The sequence below is a fragment of the Carcharodon carcharias genome, chromosome 5, assembly GCF_017639515.1.
Source record: "Carcharodon carcharias isolate sCarCar2 chromosome 5, sCarCar2.pri, whole genome shotgun sequence".
Taxonomy (NCBI): Eukaryota; Metazoa; Chordata; class Chondrichthyes; order Lamniformes; family Lamnidae; genus Carcharodon; species Carcharodon carcharias.
This window is the reverse complement of record NC_054471.1, coordinates 125,734,963-125,748,230: the sequence shown is the minus strand read 5'-3', so window position 1 is coordinate 125,748,230 and position 13,268 is coordinate 125,734,963. Positions and strand designations below refer to the sequence as shown.

Here is a 13,268-nt window from a genome sequence, read left to right as displayed (position 1 = left end):
TCATGGTACCAGCAGTAGGATCCATCAAACTCTGGTGAAGTGATTCATTTTGGTAGGAAGAAAGAGGAGGGACAATATAAAATAAAGGGTACAATCCTAAAGGGGGTTATGAGCAGAGGGACCTGGGAGTACATGTGCACAAATCATTGAAGATGGAAGGGCAGATTGAGAAAGGGGTGCAAAAAGGATTCAGGAGACTGGTTGTAAGTATGAGGAACTTCAGTTGTGTTGATTGGAGATTGGAGAAACTGAGGCTATTCTTGGAGAACTGAAAATTAAGAGCACATTTGATAGAAGTGTTCAAAATCATAAGGATCTGGACAGAGTAGGTAGGGAGAAACCGTTCCCATTGCCGGAAGTATCGAGAATCAGGGGACACTGATTTAAGGTGATTGGCAAAAGAAGAAACAGTGACATAAGGGAAAGATTTTTTTGCACAATAAGTGGTAGGATCTGGAATTCTTTGGCTTAGAATGTGGTGAAGACAAATTCAATCAAGGCTTTCAAAAGAGGATCGGTCAATTATTTGAAGAGAAAAAATTTGCAGGGCTACAGGGGAAAAGTCGGGGGAGTGGGACCTGCTGAGTTGCTCTTGCAGAGAGCTGGCACATACAATGGGCTAACTGGTACTCTTATGTACTGTACGCATTCTATGATTCTAAGTAACCTTTGGAAGCAGAAGAATGGCTTTGGTTACTTGCATACCCTAATTGAAAATCACGAATTAAAAACATTTTTAAAATGTTGAAGAAGTCTAAGAAATTGACTTAGAAGAAAAAATATTAAATTGAATTACATAGCTTTTTTAAAAATTATATGCAAAATTAGGATTGTCTTTTAAGTTTCAAGAGATATACAATCTGGCTTTTTGACCCAAGGCTTTCGCTAACTACAAAACTTTGCTTAGGAATTCATTTGAAGTCAATCTGTTCCTGGATAATTCCTCCCTTATGTATTTGCCTTCAGAAGTTCTTATTTTCATTCACCTGCGTCTTTTTGTTATCTTAAACTGCCTTGAAATTAAAAGCAAAATACTGCGGATGCTGGAAACCTGAAACAAAAACAGAAAATGCTGGAAAAACTCAGCAGGTCTGGCAGCATCTGTGGAGAGAGAGAGAGATGCAGCCAGTCCTGCTGAGTCTTGCCTTGAAATTAAATTGAATAAAATAATATTTAATCATCATTCGTCAAATTGATTGAAAGATTTTTGTTAGGGGTCCGTATGATTTCTTCAGAGCTACTGGAGCTTCTTCAGGGAGTTATCGGACTCGAAACATTAACTCTGTTTCTCTCTCGACAGATGCTGCTAGACCTGCTGAGTTTTTCCAGCTTTTTCTGTTTAGTTTCAAGAACATGATTGGCCTACTCCTGTTGCTATGTTCTCATGTCAATTATCATCTAAGTCAAGCACTGCACTACCTGCACCAACCACCTGGAGGCGGCGCTGTTATATCCATTGAGAGTGCGAGTCCTCCAACCGGCGGCGGCGTTGATGTGTCCATTGAGAGTGTGAGTCCTCCAACCGGCGGCGGCGCTGATGTGTCCATTGAGAGTGTGAATCCTCCAACCGGCGGCGGCGCTGATGTGTCCATTGAGAGTGTGAGTCCTCCAACCGGCGGCGGCGCTGATGTGTCCATTGAGAGTGTGAGTCCTCCAACCGGCGGCGGCGCTGATGTGTCCATTGAGAGTGTGAGTCCTCCAATTGGCGGCGGTGCAGTTGTGTTCGTTGAGAGTGAGTCTCCCGATGCTGAAGCTTTACTGGAGCGGGGCGCAATCTGTTGTGGAGAAGTCTGAGCCCAGCGGGGACACGGGATTTGTCCTGTCACAGGGAGGGTCGGAGGCTGATGGAGCCCACTGAGAGAGGTAAGGGTCTGTGGCGAGTGGGTGTGTGTCGGGGCTGGAGCCTCTCTGTCCAAATTGTTGATTAGCGCCCCCCCCCCCCCCAGAATGTTGTCAAGAGTGAGGGGAGAAAAACGGGGAGAAATGTCCGAAATTCCTTTGATCGTGAATTTCTCCAAATGATTTTCATCTTCCCAAAACTTCTTGTTGCAGGAGAATGTTTTCCGGGTGAGCTTTCCAACTCCTAGTTTGTCATCTCACCATTAAGATAGGTTGCTGCAGCTGAAGGTAGTGTCTTCTGAACAGTTAAATTGTGCACAAGAAAACAGAATTACCTGGAAAAACTTAGCAGGTCTGGCAGCATCGGCGGAGAAGAAAAGAGTTGACGTTTCGAGTCCTCATGACCCATCCACAGAATTGAGTGAATATTAGGAGAGGGGTGAAATATAAGCTGGTCTAAGGTTGGGGGGTGGGGGTGAGAGAAGTGGAGGGGGGTGGTGTGGTTGTAGGGACAAGCAAGCAGTGTTAGGAGCAGATAATCAAAAGATGTCACAGACTAAAGAACACAGAGGTGTTGAAGGTGGTGATATTATCTAAATGAATGTGCTAATTAAGAACGGATGGCAAGGCACTCAAGGTATAGCTCTAGTGGGGGTGGGGTGGAAAGGCTAGCAGGGCATAAAAGATTTAAAAATAATGGAAATAGGTGGGAAAAGAGAAATCTATATAAATTATTGGAAAAAACAAAAGGAAGGGGGAAGAAACAGAAAGGGGGTGGGGATGGAGGAGGGAGTTCAAGATCTAAAGTTATTGAATTCAGTATTCAGTCCAGAAGGCTGTAAAGTGCCTAGTCGGAAGATGAGGTGCTGTTCCTCCAGTTTGCATTGGGCTTCACTGGAACAATGCAGCAAGCCAAGGACAGACATGTGGGCAAGAGAGCAGGGTGGAGTGTTAAAATGGCAAGCGACAGGGAGATTTGGGTCATTCTTGCGGACAGACCGCAGGTGTTCTGCAAAGCGGTCGCCCAGTTTACGTTTGGTCTCTCCAATGTAGAGGAGACCGCATTGGGAGCAACGAATGCAGTAGACTAAGTTGGGGGAAATGCAAGTGAAATGCTGCTTCACTTGAAAGGAGTGTTTGGGCCCTTGGACGGTGAGGAGAGAAGAAGTGAAGTGTTGCATGTTTTGCGTGGGCATGGGGAGGTGCCATAGGTGGGGGTTGAGGAGTAGGGGGTGATGGAGGAGTGGACCAGGGTGTCCCGGAGGGAACGATCCCTACGGAATGCCGCCAGGGGGGTTGAAGGGAAGATGTGTTTGGTGGTGGCATCATGCTGTAGTTGGGGGAAATGGCGGAGGATGATCCTTTGGTGGGGTGATAAGTGAGGACAAGGGGGACCCTATCATGTTTCTGGGAGGGAGGAGAAGGCTTGAGGGCGGATGCGCGGGAGATGGGCCGGACACGTTGAGGGCCCTGTCAACGACAGTGGGTGGAAAACCTCGGTTAAGGAAGAAGGAGGACATGTCAGAAGAACTGTTTTTGAAGGTAGCATCATCAGAACAGATGTGACGGAGGTGAAGGAACTGAGAGAATGGGATGGAGTCCTTACAGGAAGCGGAGTGTGAGGAGCTTTAGTCGAGGTAGCTGTGGGAGTCGGTAGGCTTGTAATGGATATTGGTGGACAGTCTATCACCAGAGATTGAGACAGAGAGGTCAAGGAAGGGAAGTGTCAGAGATGCACCATGTGAAAATGATGGAGGGGTGGAGATTTGAAGCAAAATTAATAAATTTTTCCAAGTCCCGACGAGAGCATGAAGCAGCACCGAAGTAATCATTGATGTACCGGAGAAAGAGTTGTGGAAGGAGGCCGGAGTAGGACTGGAACAAGGAATGTTCCACATACCCCATAAAGAGACAGGCATAGCTGGGGCCCATGCGGGTACCCATAGCCACACCTTTTATTTGGAGGAAGTGAGAGGAGTTAAAGGAGAAATTGTTCAGTGTGAGAACAAGGTCAGTCTGACGGAGGAGAGTAGTGGTGGATGGGGATTGTTCGGGCCTCTGTTCGAGGAAGAAGCTGAGGGCCCTCAGACCATCCTGGTGGGGGATGGGGGTGTAGAGGGATTGGACGTCCATGGTGAAGAGGAAGCGGTTGGGACCAGGGAACTGGAAATTATTGACGTGACGTAAGGTGGCAGAGGAATCACGGATGTAGGTGGGAAGAGACTGGACAAGGGGAGAGAGAAGGGAGTCAAGATAACGAGAAATGAGTTCCGTGGGGCAGGAGCAGGCTGACACGATCGGTCTACCGGGACAGTTCTGTTTGTGGATTTTGGGTAGGAGGTAGAAGCGGGCATCTTAAAGTACCATTAATCTGGAGTCACTAATCAATGAAAGTTGATACGCTTTTAATTTAGTGTTGGCTGTGTTCATTGTACAGACTTAATATCCCATGGTTGATCACCAGTAATATTAAACTAAATTGGGTCTTGCTATTGAACCAGGGCTGTGATTCCTTGGAGTTGCTGTTCTTGTGTGTCTGTTTTCACTCCCCACCCCCACCGTATAATAGGCTAGAATAGGGATGAGTACTGAATCAACTGCTTTAAAGCCATGAGGAATCTTTGGAAGTATGGGAAAAATTGCACCAAGTGTACGAGCACTAAAAGGTTTAAACCGTTTAATTTTGGGGAGATAAATCATCAGACTTAAATTAAAATAAGCACCCCAAGATTACCATTTTCCTCCACTCCAGAGGCACTTGAAGAAATACTTAAGCTTGGTGTACAAAAGAAGGAACTTGAATTTATATAGTGTCTTTCATAGTCTTAGGAAACTCCAACATCTTTCACAACCAGTGAGTTACTTTTGAAGTTAATCTCTGTTTTCTAAGGAAAAAGAATGTAAATGTGCCATGTATAAATCGTGACATTCTCAAGACTTTTCTCTAATTTATTACCACTCATTAAGTAAGGTAACTAGGAAGATATACTTCCAATGCAGTTTGCAATTTGGCACTGTCAAAAATAAATTCTGTTCTTAAGGTGAGACATGTTAGAGCTGGGCACAAGAACACTTTTTCATCTTTATATCCCAATGTTAAAACTGAGCATTTCCTGAAGAGATAAAAAAAAACAAAAAACTGACTGTGGAAGTTCTGTGGAAGGGTCATGAGGACTCGAAACGTCAACTCTTTTCTTCTCCGCCGATGCTGCCAGACCTGCTGAGTTTTTCCAGGTAATTCTGTTTTTGTTTTGGATTTCCTGAAGAGGTTGGGAATCAGGGTGGCTCAGATCAGACTCAAGGTGTACCTGAACTCCAACTTCAAAAGAAAAAGTCTGTCAGCAATATCACAAGCAGCTGATACTGTATCCAAGCATGACTGTAAATCACTTGCGTCAACTATAATGCAATTGTTTACATAAATCTAGCAGAAGGATTAAGTGGAAAAATAGTGTCCTTGGTTTAAATACATGTCTCTGGCTCCTGGTTGTCTACTAGTACACTTAAATATATGTGTAATCACAGGTCTAAATATAGTAATCACAGGAAAAGACTGGCTCTTATGTTTTCTTGAGACTATATCGAATGCGCTTCTAAAATTTTTGAGAGATTATTTTTTTCTGTTTTAATGTTTACGTTAATTTCTATTTTCCTTTATCATTGTTCTGTCCTTTCTGTTTCAGTTCTGTCAAAGCTTTCAGTTACAGCACAGCACACTAAAAAATAAATGTGCTTTTCTGTACCACTTACAAACACATGGAGACATATTATACAAGTTCAGAAGAAGCTGCTGCTTATGTATGTTTCTTTGTTCAGTGGACCATTTATCCTCTCAATTTTGTTTATGTGGGTGATTCAGCTGCTGAGTTTTAATTCTGTTCATAGAATCATAGAACGCTTACAGCTCAGAAGGAGACCATTCGGCCCATCCTGTCTGCCAGTTCTCTGCAAGAGTAACTCACCAAATCCCACTCCCCCATCTTTTTCCCATCATCCTGCAATTTCTTTCCGTTCAGATAATTATCCAATTCCCTTTTGAAATCCACAATTCAATCTGCTTCCATCACACTCTCAGATGGTGCGTTTCAGGTCCTAACCATTCACTCCATACCAAAGCTTTTCATCATGCTGTTGTTTCTTTTGGCAGTTGTCTTAAACCTGTGCCCTCTGATTCTCGATTCTTCCTACTAATGGGAACAGTATCTTCCTATTTACTCTGTGCAGGCCCTTCATGTTTTTGAATACCTCTATCCAATCTCTCAACCTTTTCTTCTTCAAGGAAAACAGCCCCAGCTTCTCCAGTCCACCTGTGACTGAAGTCTCTGATCCCTGGAACCATCTTTTCTGCATCCTCTCTAATGCCTTTCACATCTTTTCTAAAGCATGGTGCCCAGAACTGGACACAGTGTTCCAGTTGAGGCTGAATCATTGTTTTATGCAGGTTTGTTGTAACTTCCTTGATTTTGAACTCTATGCCCTGTCTATAAAGCTTGGGATCCCATTTGCTTTGCTGACTGCTCTCTCAAAACGCCTTGCCACGTTCAATGATCTGTGCATATATAGCCCCAAGTCCCTTTGCGTCTGCACCCATGTTAGAATTGTACTCCTTATTTTATATTGCCTCTGCTCTTTCTTCTGACCAAACTGAAACACCTCACACTTCTCTGCATTAAATTTCATCTGCCACTTGTCCGCCCATTTCATCAACCTATGTCCTCTTGAAGTTTATCGCTATCCTCCTCACAGTTCACAATCCTTCCAATTTATTTGTTTGCAAATTTTGAAATTGTGCCTTGCACACCCATGTCCAGGTCATTTATATATATCAGGAAAATCAGGGGCCCTAATACCAACCCTGTTCCTTTTTCTTATGCTCTTACGTTCTTCGGGAGGCCCACTATATACCTTTACTCCAATCCGAAAACAACCGTTCACAACTACTCTCTGGTTCCTGTCACTCAGCCAGTTTTGTATCTATGCTTCTATTGTTCCTTTTATTTCATGTGCTCTAACTTTGTTCACAAGCCTGTTATGTGACACTTGATTAAATGTCTTTTGGAAGTCCGTGCACACGACATCAACTGCATTACTTCATCAACCCTCTTTGTTACCTCATCAAAAAACTCAAACAAGTGAGTTTAACACAATTTTCCCTTAATGAATCCATGCTTACTTTCCTGATTTAGTCCACATTTGTCCAAGTGACTTTTAATTTTGTCCCAGATTATCATTTCTAAAAGATTCCCCACCACCAAGGTTAAAAGATCTGGCCTGAAGTTACTGGGTTTATCCTTGCACCTTGTTACAAGGGTGTAACATTTGCAATTCTCCAGTCTTCTGGAACCACCTCTGTATCTAGGGAGGATTGGAAGATTATAGCCAGTGTCTCTGCAATTTCCACCCTTACTCCCCCTCCAGATTGGCAGGGAGATGGGAACCTGTGCTGGGTTGTGTACGTGATGGTTTTTTTAGACCAGTATGTCAAACTGACTAGGCAATGGGTTATCTTAGATTTGGTATTGTGCAATGAGAAGGGGCTAATTAATAATCTTGTTGTGTGGGGTCTTTTAGGGAGTAATGACCATAACATAATAGAATTCTTCACTAGGGTGGAAAGTCAAGTAGTCTGATCAGAAACTAGAGTCTTAAATCTAAACAAAGGAAATATGAAGTTATGAGTTGGCTAAAATAGATTAGTGAATTTCATTAAAAGGCATGATGGTGGATAGACAATGTCTAATGTTTAAAGAATGAATGTTTGCATTGCAACAGTTATACATTCCTTTCTGGCACAAAAACAACAGGAAAAGCAACCCAACCATGGCTAACAAAAGAAACTAAGGATAGTATTAGATCCAAAGGGTTGTCATATAAAGTTGCAAAAAGAAGTAGCAAGCCTGTGGATTGGGAGCAGGTTAGAATTCAGCAAAGGAGGACCAAGAGATTGATTAAAAGGGGGAAAATAGAGTATGAAAGTAAACTTGCAAGGAACGTAAGTTGACTGCAAAAGCTACTATAAGTATGTAAAAAGAAAAAGATTAGTGAAGACAAATGTAGGTCCCTTACAGTCTGAAATGGAAGAATTTGCAACAGAGAACAAGGAGATGGCAGAGCAATTAAACAACTACTTTAGTTCTGTCTTCAAGGAGGAAGACACAAATAACTGCCCAGAAATACGAGGGAGCCAAGAGTCTAGTGAGAAGGAGGAATTGAAGGAAATTAGCATCACTAGAACAATAGTGCTGGAGAAATTATTAGGACTGAAAACGGATAAATCCCCAGGGCCTGATAATCTACATCCTTGGTTCTAAAGGAGGTGGCCATGGAAATACTGGATGGGTTGGTTGTCATCTTCCAAAATTCTGTAGATTCTGGAACAGTCCCGGCAGATTGGCGGGTGGCAAATGTAACCCCACTATTTAAAAAGGGAGGGAGAAAACAGAGACAGACCAGCTAGTAACATCAGTAGTAAAGAAAATGTTACAGTCTATTATAAAGGATGTGAAAACAGGAAACTTCGAAAATATCAATAGGATTAGACAAAGTCAACATGGATTTATGAAAGGGAAATCATGTTTGACAAACCTACTGGAGTTTTTTGAGGACATAACCAGCAGAATAGAAAATGGAGAACCAGTGGATGCGGTATATTTGGATTTTCAGGAAGCTTTTGATAAAATCTCGCTTAAGTGGTTAGTGTGTAAAATTAAATCACATGGGATTGGAGGTAATATATTGGCATGGAATAAGAATTGGTTAGCCGACAGGAAACAGAGTATGAATAAATGGGTCTTTTTTGGAATGGCAGTTGGTGACTTGTGGGATACCGCAGGGATCAGTGCTTGGGCCCCAGTTATTCATAATATATATCAATGATTTGGATGAGGGGACCAAATGTAATACTTCCAAGTTTGCTGACGACATGAAACTTAGTGGGAATGTGAGTGGTGAGGAGGGTGTTAAGAGGCTTCAAAGCAATTTAAATATATTGAGTGGGCAAATACATGGCAGATGCAGTATAACGTGGATAAGTGTGAAGTTATCCACATCAGTAGGAAAAACAGAATGGCAGAGTATTATTTAAATGGTGGTAGATTGGGAAATGTTGGTGTACAAAGGGACCTGGGTGTCTGAAAGCAAGCATGCAAGTGCAGCAAGCAGTTAAGAAGACAAATGGTATGCTGGCCATCATTGCGCGAGGACTTGAGGACAGGAGCAAGGGTTTCTTACTGCAGCTGTACATGGCCTTGGTGAGACCACACCTGGAGTATTGTGTACAGTTTTGCTCTCCTTACCTAAGAAAAGATGTACTTGCCATAGAGGGAGTGCAGTAAAGGTTCACCAGACTGATTCTTGGAATGTCGTATGAGGAGAGTTTGGGTCGACTAGGGCCTGTATTCACTGGAATTTAGAAGAATGAAAGGAAATTTCATTGAAACATAAAATTCTGACACGGATGGATAGACTGGATACAGGGATGATATTTCCTCTGGCTGGGGGGGTGTCTAGAACAAGGGGGTCACAGTCTCAGGATGCGGGGTAGACTGTTTAGGACTGAGATGAGGAGAAATATCTTCACACAGAGGGTGGTGAACCTCTGGAATTCTCTACTGCAGAGGGCTGTGGAAGCTTAGTCACGGAATATATTTAAGAAGGAAATAGATTTCTGGACTCTAATAGGGTCAAGAGGCACGGGGAGAGCGCGGGAATACAGCGTTGAGATAGAGGATCAGACATGATCATAATGAATGGTGGAGCATGTTTGAAGGGCCAAATGACCGACTCCTGCTCCTATTTTCTGTGTTTCTAATTTTCCTTGGATGCACGTCATCTGACGGTGGTGACTTATCAGCTTTAAGTACACCAGCCTAACACCCATCCATTGTTTCAAGGACCTCATCTTTCACTATGACTTAGGCAGCACCTTCTTGGTAAAGCCAGATGCAAAGTATCATTTAGCACCTCAGCCATGCCTCCTGCCCCCATGCGTAAATCCCCTTTTTGGCCCCACCCCTCCTTTTATGACCCTCTTACTATTTATATATCTATGGCATATTTTTAAGTTCCCTTCTGTTAGCTGGTCTCTTCTCATACTCTCTTTGTTTCTTATTTTTAGTCATAAATAATTAAAAATGTCGTGCACAAATGAATGGCTGGCAGATTAACTTCAGTTAGTTTTGATTTCAATGGCTGAGGCAAGGACATGATTAGAGCATTATTATATTGCGTTACATTGCACTTACAGCATAAAACAGAGCCATGCCTTTATGTTCCTCAAGAGCCTCCTTCCACCTTTCTTCATCTGACCCCATCCTTCATGTATTTATTATATTCCCTTTAAATGTGTCTAAGCTAGTTGCCTCCTTATGGTTGTATGTTCTGAACTCTAACTACTGTCTTGGTAAAATGGTATCTTCTGAATTCCCTCTTGGATTGATTAGTAATTTTATATTTGTGGCTTCTAGTTCTTGTTTTTGGTGTTGGATACCATTTGATAAGTCTTAATGAAGCCTTCGTTGTTTTAAGTAGGTTAACAATATATTTATTAACTAAAAGAACTATGTACATATGTATAGTAAAGAGTTGAAGCTAGGAGCTGTCTTCATGCTTGCTTCTACACGCGGCTCTGTCCAATACAACCCTGACCCCTAGGTGCGAGTCATGTGTTCGCTTATATCACTGCATGGGTGGTACTGTACTCAACCTGACGTTAACTCTATATGTGCCAGATGTCATCCTTATCCATTTTAAATCCTTACAGTGTTTGAATTACCTCTTATTTCATGGTGGCCTGGGTAGCAATAAAGACAGATGTAAAATATTAATTTAATACCTTAGCTATGCCTCTGCCTCCATGTGTAAATCTTTTTTCTGGTCTCTAATCAGCATTACTCCTCTTATAAACTCTTTTATGCCTATAAAAGACTTTGGGATTCCCTTTATGTTAGCTCCCAATCTCTTTTCGTATTCTGTCTTTTCTCTTATTTGTTTTATCACTTCCCCTCTGAACCTTCAATAGTCAGCTTGGTTCTCCATTGTATTGCCTATCTGACATCTATCATAAGCGCACTTTTTTTTTTGCATCTTAATTTCTATCTCTTGTCATCCAGGGACTCTGAATTTGTTTGCCCTATCTTTCGCTTTCAAGTGAATCTTCCTTGACTGTCTCAAACTATCTCTTCTTTGAAGGTAGCTCATTGTCCAGCTAACATTTTTGTTGCCAGCCTTTGATTCCAATTTATTCGACCTGGATCCGTTCTTAGCCCATGATCTTTAGTTATGATGTTTGAGGGTAGAAGTTATTTTGTTTACATCAAACAAGGTGACTTGTTAATGTGATGGTGAGTGATTGTTTTGTATTATTCTGTAATGACAAATTGTACAGATTTAATTAAATGAATCTGATATTAACTGTTGTCCTATGTGTTCATTTGCTGTCTGAGAAATATAACTACTTAAAGCCTCATTCTGGCCTTGTCTCATGTGTGGAGAAGCACACAGAGGTACCTGCACAGGATAACACACAGGTATCCCCCATTTAAAACATGTTCTAATAGTGTGTTTTAATTTTAGCGCGGTTTGTAAATAATGGAACTTACTCAAATAGCACTGCCTCGGTTTTCATTTTAACGCAATTACTGCACATGTGCAAGAACCACATTGTAACAGTGCATGGTGAAATCTTTTTTTAAACACGTTGGTGCTTTGCTCGGCACTTCCCTCTCCCAAACCCCTCGCTCCTTCCTGCTTGCTGCTGCTCTCCTGCCCCGCTCGCACCCTCCCACTTGCCAGTTCCCTCTCCTGTCCCCCTTACTCCCTCCTGCTTGCCAGCCATCTCCTGAAGCTTGCTGCTTCCAGCTCGCCATCTCCGTGAGAGAAGGTTCAGGAGAGGGGTGGCAAGTGGGAGGGAGCGAGAGAAGCAGCAATGGGGTCAAGAGATGGGCAGCATCAGAGGGAGGTAGGGGGTCAGGAGAGGGAAGCGGTGAGCAAGAGTGAGCAACGGGGTGGCGAGTGGGTTGCAAATTGAAAGAATAGTAAGTTAGTAAGAGTGGTAAGTTGAAAGAGTATTTTTAGACCAGTTACCTTCAAGGCACCCAATAATAAATATTACAGGTAACGTAACCCACCCCATCCTTATTACATGTTTTCTTATGGGAAAGTGATTTTCGTTTGTTGCCTTTCATTTAGCATGCAGCTTTTTGAAACACATTAGCAGTTCTAAACAAGGGATGGCAGTATCCAGTTCATATGTTAAGAACTACACATTTAATAACCCAGGAGGTACAACAATCATTTAAGTTACTATTGATCAGTGTGAGGCAATGTTATAGGATCAAATTATTAGTGTCATTAAAACAGAGAAGGTATCTTCAGCAGAACTTCATGTGTTACAGTCTCTTTTTCCTCACATTGTGCTAGAAAACCCACACCCTATTAAACTTGCTATTAAAAAAAAGCTTCTCGTGTTTTATTACAGCTTGCTGAATGCATCTGACAGTGCATCTCTTGCAATCTGCTTGGTGATACATGCATTTTCTGCAACTCTCGGGGACTAACAGGCTTACTTTTCTCATTCTTTCTTCAAGGCACCACACAACAGCTGGGAGAGATTGTGACAGGATGGATTGTGGTGGGGGTAGGGAGCCTAAAATTGCAACTTCTTACAGGTTAGAAGGAGGAAGTTATGCAGATCCTGGGGAGGCAAGCAGTAGCATGTGTGGATGATGATGAAATATGTGTCAACTGCGAGTTTATTGTGGTATCCGGTTTCATTTCATATTCCATCCTGCGTTAATTTTTCTTTCCAGTTAGTTATTTTCTACTTGGATATAATTTTATCCATTTCATCATATTCCAATATCTTACAGTTATCAGGATGGTTCCCTGCCACAAATTATATTCCAAAAGATAAAACATTTAACAAAAATGTTAAAACATGTAATAATTCATTTAAATGAAATCAATTTTTTACCCAATGCATCTTCCAGTTGTTCAACAATTCTACCCACTCCATGTACAGTACACTTTGTTGGATCTCAAAGACTCTGAACTTGCAAGAATCTTCCTTTGATACTTTAGAGTTCAAGGTTCTCAGCCAATCATGGTGAGTGCCAATTGTACCCGAGTCTCTGTCATGGTTAATGTGCAAAGAGTGTACTTCTCCAATGGAACTGTGCAACCAGACTGCAACTCCCCAAAGCTGTTGTGTGCTTGGCTCCTCTTTTCCAAGCCCAATCTGCTGATTTTTAGGCCTCATCAAATCAATTCTTGGGCCTGAATATTCGCTTCCGGGTCAGGAATGCAAAGTCAAGAGAATTCCTGAGAAACAGACCTGGAAGTTATGATTTTCATCGGGGGGGGGGGGGGGGGGGGGGGCAGCGGCGGTGGGGAGGTTGTGGCTGGGGGATGATGAGAGAGTCTGAACCCAG

At 42.4% G+C, this 13,268-nt stretch overlaps 1 protein-coding gene across 2 annotated transcripts in view; it reads left to right on the top strand.

The window, feature by feature from the left end:
• The first annotated feature begins 1,661 nt into the window (after positions 1-1,661).
• The window catches only part of tpd52l1 (tpd52 like 1), a 48,358-nt gene continuing 36,751 nt past the window's right edge, over positions 1,662-13,268 (top strand). The window contains exon 1 of one of the 2 annotated variants that reach the window (XM_041188695.1): positions 1,662-1,863. In XM_041188695.1, coding sequence (XP_041044629.1) covers positions 1,845-1,863 — 19 coding nt within the window. In that variant the 5' untranslated portion in view covers positions 1,662-1,844. The remainder of the gene's footprint in view (positions 1,864-13,268) is intronic. The other variant, XM_041188694.1, reaches the window with a different exon arrangement.